Source organism: Lagopus muta, chromosome 7 (genome assembly GCF_023343835.1).
Source record: "Lagopus muta isolate bLagMut1 chromosome 7, bLagMut1 primary, whole genome shotgun sequence".
In the NCBI taxonomy this organism is placed as follows: Eukaryota; Metazoa; Chordata; class Aves; order Galliformes; family Phasianidae; genus Lagopus; species Lagopus muta.
Window position 1 is genome coordinate 33,948,913 of NC_064439.1, and position 18,785 is coordinate 33,967,697.

The 18,785-nt window shown below is 40.3% G+C and overlaps 1 protein-coding gene across 1 annotated transcript; it reads right to left on the reverse strand.

The window, feature by feature from the left end:
* Positions 1–480: 480 nt before the first annotated feature.
* On the reverse strand, positions 481–13,653 carry DAZL (deleted in azoospermia like). Its single transcript, XM_048951861.1, has 11 exons — positions 13,461–13,653; positions 8,962–9,096; positions 8,606–8,697; positions 7,288–7,339; positions 6,022–6,088; positions 5,559–5,692; positions 4,960–5,037; positions 4,176–4,226; positions 2,930–3,034; positions 2,152–2,250; positions 481–1,385 (listed from the first exon to the last, which is right to left on the reverse strand). The coding sequence occupies exons 1-11, from the start codon at positions 13,461–13,463 to the stop codon at positions 1,332–1,334; spliced, it is 870 nt and encodes a 289-aa protein (XP_048807818.1). The 5' UTR covers positions 13,464–13,653; the 3' UTR covers positions 481–1,331.
* Between the last annotated feature and the right edge of the window lie 5,132 nt (positions 13,654–18,785).

Consider the following 18,785-nt stretch of genomic DNA (forward strand, 5'->3'; position numbering starts at 1 on the left):
CAATTTAATAATCTCATCTTGAACACTCCTACTCCTGAGCAACAGTCCTGGCACATTTCTGTGCTGTATCTTATAGTCCATCATCCAGGTCTGTAGCAACTCAGCTCTTATTGCATGTTTCACCAACATCTACTTCTAGATATCTGAAATAGGACATGCCATTCCATTCATTCATACACACACATCTACAAAGGAGTTATTTCCTTTTTTATTTGGAGAGATAGGGTAGTACTAAGAATAAATTAGACTAGGACTCAACACACACACAAGATTGAGTGCTGTTCTCAGTTCTACTCTTTCAAAAGTGCAGGCAGGAACTAACCCAAACATGGAAGTTGTTACCCTACATAAGAATTCCAGTTACAACAAGCTTATAGCAACAGATTTTCAATTCCTTCAATAAATACTATGCTGCATGCCTTTCTCAAAGCAGCTTAAAATTAAGTAGTATTCTATTAGGATGTCACTCACACCAGGAAGGTTAAGTCAAAATAAAAAGATTTATTGTTTCAAAATACATGACTAAAATCTACATAATTATTATTAAAATATGCTTACATGTATTCTTTGATTAACACTTTGCATCACAAAGTTAGGCATATTTTAAATGCAGTATTTTCTCACAATTTTAAGATACAGGTATTGCTAAAATTAATCCAGTAAAAAAAAAAAAAATCATACTCCCCTGAGCAGCCAATGTAACTAATTACATTCTTGCATCTTAAGTTACATACAGGAATTCTAGTATTCACACAGATAAATTGTCATTAGCCAACAAAGACATTGATTATGTATCTAAAGAGAACCAGGACTTAAAAGGGGCTTCAGTTGAGTTACACCTTGACAACTTCTGTTCCACTGATTAAGAGCTCAGTTTTAAAATACTCCATCTTGGACAAGGAACTGCTTCAACTTTCGAACTGCAAGAGGTAACTGGTTGACATTAGTAACTTAAAATTGTGGTTTAGTAAGAACTAAATTTTAACATGCAACAAACTGTACCTTAAAGCTCAGAAGAAAATCCACATGTACCAAACAAACCAAGAGTGTTTTTCTTTTCCCCTTCCCCATGTAAGTTCTTTAAAATTAGCATTTCAGTTAGTTAGTGGGAAAAGCATGCAAGCTAGTAATAAAACCTGGAAGCATTTCAACTCTACAACTTCAAACTTCTCAAGCAAAAATAGCTATACTGGAACAGGTAAAACAGGAACACAAACTTCAACTTGAAGCAACTTTCTGAAAAAAGGTTACACTTTTTACTACACATCTTACTAAACTGAACTGTAAGAACATCAAAGTAATACATTTAGGTACTTCAAAGTCTTTGTTGATCAAACACTTTTGAGCACTGCTCTTCCTTTTCTGAAGTGATGCGCCCTCCTCTCCTGGAATAGGAGAAAAAAAACAAAAAACCATGCTTCTAGACAACAATTGCAACAAAGCAACAAAAGCATCACAAATATCTCAAGACATTCTCTGTATTACTCAGCCCTCTCTAAATCTGTCAAACACAGCTTCTCTATTCTGGCTTCACAGTACAGGTGTCTAGTTCACATCTGTCTTTTTAAAACAAAAAAAAAAGTAACAGGCTTTTAGGTATAATGTTGAAATCCTAATATAAAAGAAGGGAATGTGATCAGGCCTCTCTGAAGACTGAATGCACAGCAAAAAACTTCCCATTAATACCAGGTACTGATGACCAGGTATTGATCTAACTACACTCTATTATTACTACACTCTAAAGTAAATTATTTACTTTTTAACCGAAGTACAGATAAGACATCCACAGTGAGTACTTAAGTGGAGAAAAGACCATAACCATGTAACTGTTCTCTTGTTCACAAGATGCAATTTGCTTACCTTTCAGCAGATTGCTCCTGAGGGATGATTAGCTCTAAATACCCAATAGCTGACTGCTCAGCAGTTCTCATGCAGCATTCTATCAATGCACTTAAATCCACTGAACTCAATTTCTGCAATTTTCTTTCAGTATTAACCAACTGAAAGCTAACCATTCATTCATCTCAGTGCACATATAAAAAATAAGAAATCAAGCAAGTACAGATCAATCTTTGTCTTTATGGTATCCTGTATATGAACGAAGTTAAGATCAGCTGCTTTCAGAGATTTAGTTTTGCTTCCACTACATACCCTGAAGTAGTCTTCTTGTGATACAAAGCTGCTCCTCAGGCGGTTTTCAGGATTAAACAGACAAGATACTACTGTTTGTATGCTCCTGTCCACAGACTTCTGAAATAAAAGAGATGCCTCTATAATAATTCTATCAGTTGCCCTACTACTAGCAGTGAGTCTGTCACAGGGTTCACACTTCACTCAGAAGTCCTTTCAGTTTTCTCCCTGAATTTTTCCCTTTAACGTTGTTAATTGCTTTCAATGCTCCCAGTTGTCATTTACAACGTAAATGTTTTTATCAGCGACAAGCCAGTACAGAGCTGCGTAAGAGGCAGACAGGAGAGCAATAGTCTTCTTTAAAGAAAGGAATTCAGGACCAACTGCTGGCCAAACAGAGATAGCTTTCCACAAAAGCAAGCAGATAAGAGAGTAATAAATTTCACCCATCTACATTTTGAGACTCATAAACCTGAGTAAGATGGGAAGTGCTACCCAATCTGCCATTTTAGTACCTGTAATTCTTCAATAATCCTTATCAGATTAAGAACATCTTGACGTGATCACATTTTACACATCCCTACACTACAGACTAAGCATTAACAGCTTCAAGAAAGCAAGATAGCCTTCTGAAATCATGCAGAAATTACAGTGGATTAAACAATGGCTGAAATGATGATTACAACCTTAATTCTAGAAAAGATGAAGAGGTCAGGAGACCTCTTCAAGCCACATAACCCTCACACACAAAAAACATGGGAACGGGTCTAACAGGAAAAAATGCTCTGAGAAAACTTACTTTTTGTGGACTATTACCAGACAGCTGTGTGGGCTCTGGAGCAGCACATTCTGTCTGTATAAACTCTGGATCCTCACTGTAGTGATAGTTTACCGAAGTATAAACCTGCATATTTAAGACAGCACAGTATTTTAGTAACACTACAAGAACATGCATAACTACATTGTCACTCGTTCCCACCTACCAAGAGGCAAAGCCAGCCTTTTGGTATAGCTTCACAGAAGGGGATAACTGTATCCTGACCTGTTTTAAAGACAGTTCTATCCCCTTCCAAAAGGAATACTTTCAAATACATGTCTTTCCTCATCACTGTAATTGCTTTTGAAAGCTAGCTCCTCAACACGTCCTCCATATATAGGTTTTGTTGTCAAAAATATTTAGCAAATACGTTCCCTCACTAACAGAAATACAGACTTCCCTGTAATACAGAAATGCTTGAAAACAAAGCTGAGAGCACATGATTTGAACTAAGTAATAATAAAGTTTTCTAATATGATCAGAGACAATATATGAATGCCAAGAGCAATATATACGCATGAAGTTTTGTTTTCTGACTCTCACCTCTCCCACATTTACCTTCCAGAGTCTACATACATCTGCTGGGAACAAGCTGGAAAGATAATAGCTCTTAAAACACTTCATAGAAATAGCACTCTAAAAATACAGTATTTGAACTGAGGAATAGGAGATGCAAGTTTAAGATCCAGTGCAAATCCTGCTAAAGAAATGTTGTATAATGTTCCTCTCTTGTGGATGTCACTTGTGTGAAGCCACAAGAAGTTATCTCCTTGGAAGCCATCAGCCACCTAGTCTGTAGCAACCTCACTAACTGCTCAGAAGAGCTCTTGAACTAAAAACATTATCTGCAGGGAAAAATACTCTGAAGATTTTTACAAGTCTGCAAAAGAACTGGAACAACCAGTAGTATTTCACACATCTTAAAAATACAGCTTGTGAATTAGAAGTTATCCTTCCTTCAGCTTTGCATGAAGAACAAATCTTGTTTCCACATTAAAATTCCAGAATTCACTAGCTACTAACAATATAAAACTGGTAGTTCTAGTTCAGTCATACAACTTCTAAACTAACACATCAGAAGGAAGGCCTGAACAACTATTTATGTCAGCAACTACAGAGTTGCATAGACTGGATTCCACACAGACCTGGTAAACCAACAGTCTGATTTTTATTTTTATTTTTTTTAAGTATCAAAACACTTAACTCAAAGTAAATCCTGCAGACTTACCGGAGGCATAACATAGTTTCTTTGCTCCCCAGGAATCCATTGTGGTGGAGCCTTAAACAGGAATTGAAGAATAATCAGCTTTTATCTATCCATTTCCCACACAGATAACTGCTCTTTAAGAGGCACAATATGTACACACACAATACTTCACACCCGGATTTTTTCATTCTTACATTTCTTAGTGCAGCATGGTATCTTTTTCATGTGGGCCTCACAGTACTCAGCACAAAGTTTGTCCCACCACAAATTCCAATGGCCTCCTACCTTTTCTCATTCCAAATTTAACATAGCTAAAGGTTAGGAAAAGAATCAAGTGCAGTCACAGCAGCCATGCAGACAAAACATCTCACACCTTCAGTTTCCACAGTTACTAATCTACCTCATTTAGTCTGCAAGAACAAAGACAACCTACACATTTCATTACAAGCTCAAAAATGGCTAAGTACCTTTCTGTACATTTTTACAGCTCAAGAGAACACTTTTCTACTTTGAATATATCCCACAATTTTAAATCTGACTAGCAGCTCTGTTTATTGCATAAATAGTTGATTTTGTTTACAGTGCACAAGCACAAAGTTTCCTCCCATAAGCAAAACAACTCTAAATGATCATTTTGTTTGAAATGGATGTTGCCACCTTTCAATATTTTCATCAGTATCATTAATCTAGTGACATGAAACTGGTTTAACTGTTAGGTTTCCTTAAAAGGTTCTTTCTCCCTGAAAACACCCATAGTGCTGCGAGTCCCAACAACCTTACTGCTCCAACTTAAGGAATGACATACCTGATAGTTGTATGCTGGCTGATATCCTACAGGAACTTGCTGCTGTATCAATAAAGCTGGTGAACTGTATGCATACGTCTACAAAACAAAAGTTGTTTTATTAATTCAAGTTCAAAGGAAGGTGTTATGGTATCCGCTGTGACTAGCACAAGTGTCCCTACAAAGGCAGCAAAAAAACAAGGATTTGCTTTGGTAGGAGATAAGAGTAACACGCCAACTTCTACTTGAAAACACTGGATTTTAAAGCCTGTGGTTTATTTCAATAATAACACAGTAAATATCTGGATGCATGACAAGCAGCAAGTACACTGAAGAACTATTATTTAATTGAATGCTCTACCTACAAGAGTTCTTGTTTTCAAAATCAAAAGTGTATCATCTTCCTGCATTTTGTTTTATAAAGAATGATTAAATTAATTTTTCAGGCCTGTTGGGAGTTTAAATAGTTTTAAATTAAGACCTTTATTGGGAAATGCAAGACAAAAATGAGCAGGTAAGATGAGACTGGAACCTTTATACAGATTTGAGAAGGTGTTCATAGCTTACACTTTCATGAACATTGAACTACAATTCCCAAACAGCAGCACAAATAACCTTACCTGTACATACTGAGTTAGCGGGCTCACCACAGCTTGCGGCTGCACGTAGGTCTCTGTATTTTGGTTACTCCATACACTGTGGAATTGTGGTGCAGGAGGATTGAAAGCTAATGGTCTAGGCTGCACATAAGAACCTTGTTTTAAGACAAACAAAACATTAAAACATTTTAAGGAGTAGTTCATAAATATTTGAATTCAACATGCAAAAAACTTTTCAACATTTTGACTTTTAAATTCAGCTCAGTGACTTAACCATACTGCATTTTCAGCTACTGTGCTCCCAATCTTCATTCAATTTTATAATCAAAACTGTACACCCCACAAACAGCGAGGCTGTGATTTAGAGCTGACATCATGTGCAACATGCACACTACACTGAAAAAAAAAAAAAAAGGACTTGCAAGAACACTGATGTTTATTTACAGAAAAACTAAACTTATAATCTGACATCATATATACTTACACAAGTTTTGTTGTTTTCTAATTGCTGGTCCCAGTTTCAGCCTTTTACCATGGACACTGATCTGTGACTGAAAAATAAGTTACTCCGTAAGTTGGAGAATAAGTAAGGTGGGTGGTCAGTTTAACTTCCAGGAAACCATAATTTATTTCCGTACTACAGTATCACCAAATCACATACAGTTTCAAAGAGCCTCCATCTTTCTTCTTTTCCTTCTTTCTAAGCCTTTTACCTTTAATCTCCTGTAATGCTTTCTGTATCCACTCAGGAACTTCACAAACCTTGTATCTTTAAATTACTTTAATTAGAGACTGCCAGCCTTCATTCTGTTTTATGCACACTATCCAAGCCAATCTCTGTTCTATCACTGCCTCCATATGCAGCCACTTTTCTTCCCCCAAATCCTCCAAAAGACCCAAGACTTCAAATCACACCAATACCAGGACTACATTAATTTTGTTTCTGACTTAATATACAAAAAGCATGCAGCAACAGCAGCAGATACTTGTTTTAGTTTCAGCTGGGACAGGGTTGCTTTCCTTCAGTGTCTAGTATGCTTTGTTTTGGTTTTAGGAAAAATCTACACTGACTGAGACATACTGATGTTTCCAGCTGTTGCTGAGCAGTGCTGCATGGAACCATTTTAGTTTTCTCAGCTTCTCCTACTGTCCTGCCACCAGTGGCACTGCAGGGGACACAAGGAGCTGGGATGGCGCAGAATCAGGACAACTGACCTGAACTTGCTAAAGGGATATTCTGTAACATATGATATCATGTACAAGAAAAGTATGAAAAGGGGAGAAATTCATCAGGCAGCCTGCCACTGCTCAGGGACCAGCTGGGCATCACCCGGTGGGTGGTGAGCATTGCTTGTGCATCACTTGTCTTTTATATACACATGTAAAGGGTAACAGTTACATATATACACACACAATTATCACAACTGGTACCCATTTTTCCTTTTCCTATTCTCTTAGTTAATAGCTTTCATCTTAAGTCACAAGCTCTACTTTGTGGTGCTTTTTTGGGTTGGTTATTCTTTTTTTTCAATTATCTTCCTCCCTTCTGGGGAGGAGTGCAGTGACTAAAATACAATGAGGTACTCATTAACCCACTGGGTTAAGTCACAACAATATTTAAGCACATTTACTTCAGGGCAGTTCTAGTCTTTCTTTTTTCTTTTTACTTTCCTCAATAGGACTGTTTTCCCCTAACCACACCTACAACTGCATAGAGAAGGTTCTTCTGACAACTTGACAAAGAACTTACTTCTACTATTTTTTGAACATCCACAGTGTCCAGGAATGAAACAAATCCATACCTGAAAAGAAAAAAAATATATCATTCAACTACTACGTTTTGATTTTTTTTGGTAGCTGTTAGTTTTTTTCTTTTTAAACTGAAACAGTTAGAAGAACGTTAACTGATATTAACAGGACATTAATATATAATTCAGCATCAAAGTGCATTTGCTGCTGACAGCAAACTGGGCAAAATGAAAGGAATTAAATGCCAGATTCAATATTCTCCCATTAAAAGTTACTCAAATGAGTTCTGTTGTTAATATTAGTAGCACCAAAAACCCAAAAGCTCCATTAATTATGATGCACTAAGTTCTGTACTTATTGCAAAGGCTTGAGTGAAAGGAGGAACTACAGGAATAATTGCACTATTGGAGGAAGCGATCCCAAAAGAGGTTTTCAATTTATCTCAGTACCTGTTGTTTATTTAAGCCTTAATATTGGAGACAATACTCAGAGCTGTAGAGTATGTCAATTGATGGAATATGCAATTTACCAATGATCAGAACATATGCTTGCTAATCACAGATTAGAATTTACCACAAAGACCAGGCAAGGGTCATTAAGCTCAATATTTTCAGCTCATTGCCTATGAAAAAGAAATGATACTTTTTAGAATCTGCTCAGAGTAACAGAAAACAATTAGCACACCTTTAGAGGTGAAGTCTTCCTTGCAAAACAAGTCTAATTTCAAAGCTGGGAGAGCCTTCCTCTGAACTCAACTGGGCAGAGTCCAAACATCTTCACTTAAGTTCTTCACTATAGATCAAAGTTCCTTCTACATACCCAATGGGAATTCTCTGTAACTTTCTACCATCCCTTAAGTTTCACTCACCACCTGAAACAGTTTGGTTGCCTCTAACTTACCCCTGAGCAATCAAAGACTGCAGTCCCACTGCCCCAATGAAAGTCTACTCCCTCTCTCAGTCACATCAGTGGTATTACACTGATGCTTAACCGCTGTGGCCATCAGAAAAAGTCAACAAGTTTCAACCTCTGGAAGAACAGCCTTCACAAGCATCCACTAAGTTTTATGCTTTGCTCCCATTGGTTAAGTGACAGTAACACTATTTTCCCCTCAACAGGTACACCAACAACATGAAATCTGCCCTGCTCTCAACTGTAAGACTGAACAGATTTAAGATCAGTCTAGTTTTACATGTTTCACTTCAATTGACCTTAATTTGAAAGGCTTAAGCATGGTAAGCGAGCAATTACTGATCAACAGACAACATTCATGTTAGGATTACATCCATATAAGCAGTAAGTAATGACATTCTGCTCACCCTTTGGAAACACCAGTTCTGTCAGTGATTATTTTCACTTCCTTCACAGTACCATACTGTTCAAAGTAACTCCGAATTTCTGCTTCGTTCATCTAAAAGAAACAAAGTCTTGAACTACTTCACAGACACAGTGAACTGTTACAGCTGAGTTTAAAAATGGTACTTGTTGCTTTAAAACACCTCCTAATGTTCCACGAAAATCTTATTTGTCAGTTTCAAAGTTCTCTTACCACAATGCATTATTTCAAGATCAGTAAAGAATCAATTAAGAAAGCCCTCCAGAAGTTAAAATTCCTATTTCTTTCCCACTAAAGCATATCATACGTAGTTTAAAAACATTGAAAGCATATAAATACCCTTATATCAATTCCACCAACAAAGACAGTATTTGGCATGATTTTTCCTTCTGGTAAAACATATCCTTGGCAGGTTGTTGACAGATGGGTATTATCCTCTGAGACACTTCCACACTGGGCTTCTGTATTTGCAGACTGAAAAGGTTAAACAGGAACATCTCAGTCACATTATAATATGCTTCTAGGTAAGCCTTCATCTAGATATAGTTTGAGACCACAAATATCAATAGCATCTCTCCAGTTATATAAAGGAAGTACTTACTGCAGATGGAACATTCATATGGACAAGTTTGAACCAACCCTTCTTTGAGGCTAAGACTTCAGATCTAGACTCCAGCTAGGCTACGCTAAGCAGCCTTGCCTGACTGGAAGCCTCACAACCATTGTTGCTACCACCAACTTACAAGGAGAGCCCCAAAATTATTCATCTCAAAGTTTTACACCATTCCTTTTAGATACAAGCAAGAAATTCTTCAATTCTTTACTGTGAATTCATTATCCAGTGAATAAATTCCATCATTTTCCAGTGAATAAATTCCATCATTTTCCTGATCAAAAGCCTGAAATGCTCAACAAGTGAGTAAAGCTTATGAAACTCCTTGGAACAATGGTACAGAGTTGTAGTACAATTTAACTGTGAGGTAGATAACACAACTTTGATCGAATATTCACACCATTTATCTGCACTTCAGAAAATAAGTTTTAGTCTATTTAACTACAAGAGAAATAAGAATGACTGTGAACCTGTGTCAGAGTGGCAAGCACCAGAGCACTGCACGTATCTGCATGGTGTCATGCAGTAACCACAGCCAACATGTGCTCTGCACACCCACATTCCACACGCACCTTTTGACTTGAACCAAACTCATATCTCAAAGTTTCTCATTCAATTCAGATCAGAGGAAAACGGATTATGGATTAATGTTTATAGAGGGAATCATTTGCTCACACAGACTACATGCAATTCCATTTCTTGTTGCTGATGCCACCAAGATGTGTCCCATACTCTAAAACACACTCCAAACATTACACAATATTTACAAATACACGACCATACAGATGAGACTTTGGTTCCTCATCTTAACTGAATAAATGATTCTACGTACGTGCCATTCTTTACCTACCTTGTAGAAAAAAACTACTTTGACCATCTCAGTAGTGCTCATTTCTCTGTATCAAGACAGATCAAAACATTAATAACTTTTTCCTTACAGCTCAACTGGTGTGGCATTACCCCTATTTCAGACATGCAGATCTTTTGATTTAGTTGAGGTTACTAATACTTTGAAACCTACTAATAATTTACAATCACTAGCACCCATTTTTCAATGTAACAAATTATGCGTTTTATATAGAGTTATTTAAACTGCAGCTGCAAATGATCAATGTTCATTCAAATTGGACATCCAATAAGGGAGTAAGAAAATTACAAGAACCAATCTGTCCATGTGGCACAATTCAACCAGCAATTAAGAAATGCCAAAAGTAGAATTCAGCTTTCCACAAGTATGATTTCAGAATGACTGAATCAAATTAACACGAGACAACCCCTAAAAAGCAAAGACAATTTGCCACATCTCTTCTCTTACACCTCTTCTGCACAAGATCTAACAGCTGTCAGTTCACACTAAGCTTAGTTTCTAAGAAAGAATAGCATTGAGATCAAGTTTTGACCAGATTAGTATTGTGTTATTTTAGACAACAGAATCAGCTTACTGTGCTATCAGATAAGCATCAGATCCACCTGAGATTCAGCGGATGCAGAAAAAATGGAGATGGAAAATACCCATTCTGAGAGGCACAGTTCAACAGCATCTCATGAAGCTGGACCTTGAAGTACCTGGCTCCATCACATCCAGTACCACGTTCTTGTATGTAGCTCATTTACTTCACCAACTATATGCTACCAACTGCAAACTGTGTAGTAGATTACTTCTGTTGTATGCAGATAAAGAACAGTCCTCCCCCTTCCTTCTTATTGTACCAGGACAGCTTTTTATACCACTGCAAAGGGAATAGGGCCCTACATTTCACAAGCGAAAAATGGTTGCAATTTTCAGATACATCTGCTTCTGATCCAAGCTCATTCCATAGTTGTGTAAACACTTGCTCTAGCATGAGAGCACATCACAGCAAGAAGATAATAAGAGGAGAGCTGGAGACCACTTATTTGATCATACCCTCAGATAAAGAACATTTTAACTCAAACATGAGACCAACTCTACAGCTGACCTGTTAACGTCTGTTCCCTCTTTTTGGACCTGTTTCAGTGACCGAAGCTCAAAGAAAGCATTCACTCGGCTGTGCAAGTTCTCTGGCAACTTTAAGCAGGAAGTAGCTCACAGCAAATGCACCCAGGAGAGCCAGAATCAGCACAAGAAAGTGGGTCGGCATACACATACTGCTGACAAGCAGGTAAAAAACAGTCTTGGCTACCATGGAAGCACATCGTTAGTTTCTCACAATAACATTGCAGGATAAAACTTTCAAAGAAAATACAGCTCTTTAACCCTTCTTCACATTAAATATCTAAAGGGGCAAATAGGCTCCTTAGGCACTGTGACAAGCATTTCAATATCAAAAATAAGCTTTAAGAGGCTTTAATACACTTATTTCTCAGAACATAAAAAGGAGCTACTGATGAACATGATGAAAAAGTTATCATAGTACGAAGACATGAAACAGTGTCTTTTTCCTTTTGAATTCACTTTAGAAGTCTTCAGTACTACAATGGAAAACTTCTGTAAAATCAAACAAAGCATCACCCTTATTTTATCAGCATAAAATGTTACTGTTATTTTAATACCCAAAGCTGCCCTACTTCTGTGCATACTACAGGCAAACCGCACTGCTGTTGGATCAGTATCCAAAGCCATTTCCAATTCCCAAAACTGGAAAAAACGCTACACTTAAACAAGATGAATTGTGTACCATGAAGTACCATGAAGCACCAGTTGAATCATAGGATAACCTTAGCTGGAGAGGACCCGTAAGGATCACCGAGTGCAACTAAAGTGACCCAATCATTCAAAAATACCTTAAGCAGAGCTTCTCTATCTCCGCAGCTCACAAAGCAACTTTGAAAACCAGTTTCCAGGTGTGAGGAGACTCACGGTTTATTCAGTTTTTCAACCTACTTAAATTACTTCCTCCCTACCCCTTTTCCCCTATCACAAGAGGAATTAAGTAATTTACTCTTTGCACTGTTTCACAGAGCGTCGACTTCAAGGCAGGAAAATGGAATAACCCCTGAATTACAGCAGGGGTCGGTAAACAAAGAGGTGGAAGTGCCTGAGTGATGCCCTCAACTGCGTCTGGGGAAAGAAAGCCTTTATTTTTCCTCTAGCCACAGAAGCACTGCTTCCCGATGTCTCGGATTGCTTCCTCCCTGAACTCACACGGGGTTTATTTAAAATAAGAGGCATACAGCGCCGTATTCACGCCCGCTACCCGCCTACGGTCGCCATGGCAGCCGCTGCGGAAGGAGAAGATGGCGGCGGCTCTGGGGCGTTGCGTCCGGCCGGAGGCGGCAGGGGGAGCCACGCAGCAGCGCTGCTCACCTCCGCTACCCGGGGCTGCCTGCGAGCCGCTGAGGTGTCAGCCTTACAATAGCAGATACCGTTCTTAATGGAAAAAAAAAAAAAAAAAAGGCCGAAAATAAGGAATCTCTTTTAAAGCAGTGCTGCCTGCAAACAGTTTCAGCTTTTCAGCTGCCTGCTCATATACTAGAGCACAGTCACCTCGATAGGAACGCTTTACGGCTGCCTTCCCTGCACACGTTTAGCACCAACCAGAACTGTACCCGGATCCGGCGACACCAGGCTTCGCCCCAACGGGGACCACATCAGGCAGAATATTCTCGAAGACGAAGGGCACCTTGCACGGAACGGGCACGTGCGGGGCCGGGCAGCATCACCGCGGAGCGCTGCCGGAAACCGCCGGGTGGGGCCGGCGCTCCGAAAAGACAACGGTCCGCTCGGGCGGCTTAACAGCTCGGCGCCGGGAAACGGGCTAACAAAAAGGGCTAAGGGGGGAAATGCCAAAAGGCTGAGGACAGCCGGAACTGATGGAGAGCCCACGGTAGCAGGGCAAGGCGTCACGCCGCGCCCAAGCAGATCGGAGGCGGCGGATAGAAGGGCCGTGACTGTGCCCGGAGTCACAAAATGGCCGCTCGCAGCACGACGCGTCTCACGTCTCGAAGTCCTCACACCACGGCTCCGACCACGACACCAACTCACGCCTCAGCCTTATTTTATTATCATTTTCCCGCAGTATCACTAAAATTCACACCCTAACGTGTACGATTCTAGAACCTATTGTAAAAGGCAGTAATTCTCGGGGGCTCCGCACGGCGCTGTGAGGCTGCAGCGCCACAGCAGCTGGGATACCCGTCCCCCGCCCCGCCACTGCCGCTATGCTGCCCCCCGGACCAGCGCACCTCACAGCCCACTCTCCACCCGCCCGACCACCGTTCCCCCGTTATCCCCCGCCCGACTTACCATCGTTCCCCGGAGCTGTGACAGCACCCACACACTCAAAAACAAACGAGGCCTTTAAGACAATAGGAGTGTTGGGAAAACAGACGCTGAAGAACCCCAATTTTTTTTTTCTTTTTTTTTTTTTTCCCCCCCTCTTCTTTTCTTTCTTAGAGGGGAAAGGGGATGGGGTGTGAAAGAAGCAGCTGTTTTCGACGGCCGCTCTTCTCCTTAAGTAGACCCCGAGGGAAGGGGCGGGGAAAGCCCCACCCGCCCCGCTGACCTGGCCTGGTCCGGCCCGCACCACGCGGCGGCCGTGTGGGGAGAGTTCAGCTCTCGGTGTGTTTCAGGAGAGGGCTGCAGACGAAGAGCGCTGTAACTTTTTCCTTTGTTAGGAGATTAGGTAGGGCCATTGTTTGAGGCCCTGCTGTTGAGAGAGCGTAGTGGTAGCGCCTTTCTGTCAGAAGGGCTGCGTTATACGCCTAGGAGGCTTTGATTAGGGTTGCACACTTTGAGGTAAAGCTGAACATTTTAGCAGTGTTTTCTCACAACGACGTTATATGGATGCTCCGGAGCAGGCTGGTTCCATTACACCATAATGCCTGTTGTCTCCTCACTGGGCTGGTAAGATCTTTCTAGAAGTAAACGTCTCTGGAAGCTTTTCTTTTTCAATGTTAATAAGGTGCTTCCACTGCCTTTGGAAGTTGGTTTTGAATACTCATTGTTTTCTTCTGTTGAGAATATATCTAGATTTTCAGACGCTTCTAGGGGAGGAAACTTCATGGATGCTGTGACAAAATCAATTCCTGACTGTGCTAACTTAGCAACATTGTGTAAACGTCAAAGGTATAAGACTGATTAATCCAGGAGAAAAAAAAGTCCGAAGTTAAACTGATAACTGGCGTGCATATAACAAGCAAGCTGCTTTCTCACATGTGACTTGGTCATGTGATTTGGTCTAATTCCCCTATCGTTTTTAAAAGTGTACCACATGTGCACCTTTTTGGATGCTGACACTAATAATCCAGAACAGCTTGCTGGACCAGATATACTTGGACCCAGAGTTGGTTTAGAAGAAGCTCTTATAAAAAAGTTATATTTATGTTCACTATAGGAGGAATTTTGATAAAGCTAGTGGGGCTACCATACTATCTAAACATAGGCATCTGCATAGGTTTTCATGCAACAAATGTCCTTTTAATAGAATCAAAAATGATTTGTGTTGGAAAGGACCCTTGAAGACATTCTAGTCCATCCTCCTTGTCATGGGCAGGGACATCTTTCACTACAGCATGTTGCTCAAAGCACTGACCAACCCAAGTAGGAACACTTCTAATGATGGGGCACACAAAGCCTCTAGGCAACCTGTCCAAGTGTCTCACCACCCTCATCACCGGGGAAGGAAAAAGAAAAAAAAAAAAAAAAAAAAAAAAAAAAAAAGATGATCTACAACACTGCATCAGCTCTTTTCCATTTTTGTTTCAAATGGCTGAAACCTTGAAAATAAAATCCAACAGTGAAAGGAAAATACTTATCTTTTTCAATTAAATAGATTCGTATTTGATTTCAAGAGTGGCAACACATTAGTACCATTATTTCTTAAGCACAAAAAGAGTAAATCTGCTTGTAATAGCTGCTGAAACTAAGCTTGTTTCATTATGCCAAAATAGAGCAGACACTAGGTTGGGTTGTTTTTGTTTTTTTTTGTTGTTGTTGTTTTGGAGGGGGGAGGAGTGGAGGGCAATTGCCGTCTTTACACCTCTATTATGGCCCTGACTAGAAGCATTCTTAAGGAACAGTTATCTCCTGCTTGCTGTTAAGTGGAAGATACCTGTCTTCGAAGGAGTGCTACAAATACTACTTTCAAAAAAATATGTATAGATAGATAGATAGATAGCAAGCTAATTCTGAGGCATCCTCTTGAAAAGGGTTCAGTATTTCTGTAGATACAATAGCTGAGGTAGGAAGGAACTTTAAGAGGTCATCTGGTTCAATCTGGTCATCTGGTTCAGCCCAGTCCAGTAGGGATGCCCAGGGTAGGCTGCCTTGGTCTATATCGAGGTGGCTTTTCAGTCTCTGCAGGGAGGAGACTCCACAGCCTCTGCGTAACCTTTGCCAGTGTTCCATGACGTGTATAGTCAAAAAGCATTTCTGATTTTCAGACATCATCTCTTGTGTTCCAGTTCATACTCATTGCCTCTTGTCCTGGCACCTGCCACCACTGAGAAGAACCCAACTCCAAATTCTTTCTCTCTTCAGGTTTATACATGTCAAAAGATCACCCTGAGCCTCCTCTTTCGACTATAAAGCCCCAGCTCTGCCAGCCTTCCCTTATAGGAGTGGTGCTCCAGTCCCTTTATCATCTTGTTAGCTCTTTGTTGGTCTTTCTCCAGTGTGTCTCCCTTGTACTGGGGAGCCTGAAACTGAATACAGCACTCCAGGTGTGACCTCACCAGTGCTGACTAGAGGAGAAGGATCACCTCTCTTAACTTGCTGACAATGTTTTGCCTAATGCAGCCCAGGATATCATTAGTCTTCATAGCAAGGGCACAGTGCTGACTCATGTTCAACTTGGTGTCCACCAGGACCCCAAGATCCTTGTCTGCAAAGCTACTTTCCAGCTGGGTGTCCTCCCCAGGTGCAAGACTTTGTTGTGTTTTATGGGGTTCTTAAAAAAATACAGTAAATTTCTGGATGTGTAAAATTCATGAAAAATTAATCATAGAAACATAGAATATCCTCTCCTCATACATCTTGCCCTCTAGACTCTTTCCCATCTTTGCAGCCCTCTTTTGGACACTTTCTAATTGCTTTCTGTCCTTCTTATATTGTGGTACCCAAACCTGCACCCAGTGCTCGAGGTGAGGCTGCACAGTGCAGGGCTGAGAGGCACAGCCCCTTCCCTCATGCACAGACCATGCTGGGCCTGATGCATCCCAGGGTATAGTTGGCCCCTTGGGCTGCCAGAGTACACTGCTAACTTAGATTCAACTTGTCGCCAACCAGAACCCCCAAATCCTTTAGTGTGGGACTGCTCTCCAGTCTCTAGTTATATTTTATCTCCTTGACTTGGATGAAAATGAGAATATTATTTTGAACATTAATTTAATGACTTGTCACGGGAATTCCTTAAGGGGTTGTTTTTCTAGAAACTGCAATATTTTAGAACACTTTAATTAGCCTGATAATAAATTAAACTTGATACAGTAGGCACACAATAATTCAGTGAAAATTCAGCATCTAAACCATAATACTTGAGTAACCCATAGTCTCAGCTGGGGCAATGCTGAAGTCATCATATCAGTTTGTTCTGTGGTCAAGATTATATTTAACACTAGCAATTCACTGTGATTAGTTTTAGGTATTTAAATGCTGATTATTTAATTAAATTTAACCTGAATTACTTTCCTGCTGAAGAAAGGGTCTCTGATTTAATTTGTACCATAGCATGTGGAGTGACTGTGAAAAAACATTATGTTTTGTACAGGTATGAAATATTCTTAATCCAAACGTTCTGTATGAACAAATTGTACAAGTACAGAGGAATGTTTAAAGATGGCTCTGTATGGTCAGATCAGAAGTCACTCTTTGTTTGCAAGAACCTGCAGGAGCGCTCCGAGAATGGATGCAAAAACAGCCAGAACACAGTGATTTTTTTCCTTGTCATTTCTCCTTGTGTTTGGCTGCTGAGAAAGCTTTATAGTTTTTGATAACACTTGATTTTTCCTGAAAGTTTTTCTGACCATTTCTGAACTAAACATGGGCATGCAGAGCAGTTTGGCACTGAGTAAACTGAGTAAACTAAGTAAGCAGGCACTGTTTGGAAAAAGTACTTAAGCTTTCAGTATCTAAAAGGGGGCTGTAAGAAAGAAGGAACAGACTCTTTAGCGGAGTCTGTTGTGATAGGACGAGGGGAAATGGTTTCAAACTGGAAGAGGGCAGATTTAGATTGGCTACAAAAAAAACGATTTTTATGATAAGGGTGGTGAGGCACTGAAATAAGTTGACCAGGGAGGTGGTAGAGTCCCTGGGGGCATTGAAGGTCAGGCTGACTGGAGCTCTGAGCAACTTGATCTGGCTGGTGATGTCCCAGTTCACTGCAGGGCAGTGGGACTAGGTGACCTCTATGGATCCCTTCCAACTCAAACGATTCTATAATTCTATGATTTTTTTTTCTGATAATTAGTTTGATCTCATTCATGAGATCACATCCAAGACTGGAATTCTTCTCCTTACCGATGCCATTTGTGACCTTATAGACTGTTGTCATATCTACCTCCAGTTGTCTAGCTTTCAGACTGAAAATCTGTGCACTGTCTTTGCTCTTCTCCTCAGGGCAACGGCTGCTAGAATTGAGTGTCAGCACCAGCCTGTGACTTGTTCAGCCTCTCACAGGGTAGCAGCTCACATTTCTGTTTAAACAGATTCCCTGCACTCCTCCCCCCTACCCCCACCCCTTGCTGCCCTGCGTGGCCTGCTCATGTGCTCAAGCAAGGCTTCATCTGCAGCACGTTATCTTTCATTTAACGCCCAAGGTTTTGTGCTACTCTGGAACAGAAATCTGGAATTGCTTAAGTGTGACAAGACCACTGAATGAGCTGCAGCTCAGAAGTAGGTACATCTAGGTCTTTTCCTTCAAGTGAGTCCCTAAAAAGGTGTTTAAGCCCAAAAGACTGTCTTTATTTGAACTAGTAATTAAACAGGACAGGGATTTTAATTGTGTTAAAGACTATTATTCATTCACTCATTTATTTACGTATTTAAAGCAGTCTCCCCCTTGCTGCATCCTTATTTCCATACTTAATCAGCTTTGAGACCTGGGAAGCCACTGAACTGATTGCAACTGAGCAGGCAGGCAAGTGCTGCTGTGAATTACAAGTTGTACACACCTCAAAGTTTTAGAAGTAGGGTTTTTTTTTGCATTGAAGAGGAGTCTTGAGTGTCTGCTTTTCTCACCACCTCTTGTGTAACCCTGCAAACTTCTTTCTTGAGCATGCCAAGAAGCGTGAGTAGCTTAGTGTCCCATCTCCTGGGGAGCTTCACCTCATACAGTGCCTCTCCTATCAACAGAATGCAGAAGCTAAAACAGGGATGTAAGTGCTGTCCAACACACAAAGGTTTCACTGAGTATGATGGCATTACTAATGTAATTCTGTCAATTCCTAGCAGAGCAACACCCTTCCATGTGTTATATAAGAAAGGAGGAAAAAGCAGAATGGAAAAACACCCATGGCTCAGAGAATTATTTTGGCCTTGATTTAACATATCTTTTGCCCAGCTGTTGGTTTCTGAAAGATTTCACTGGGCCTAATTAGTGGGTGCTCACATGGTACACTGTATACTGTGGAT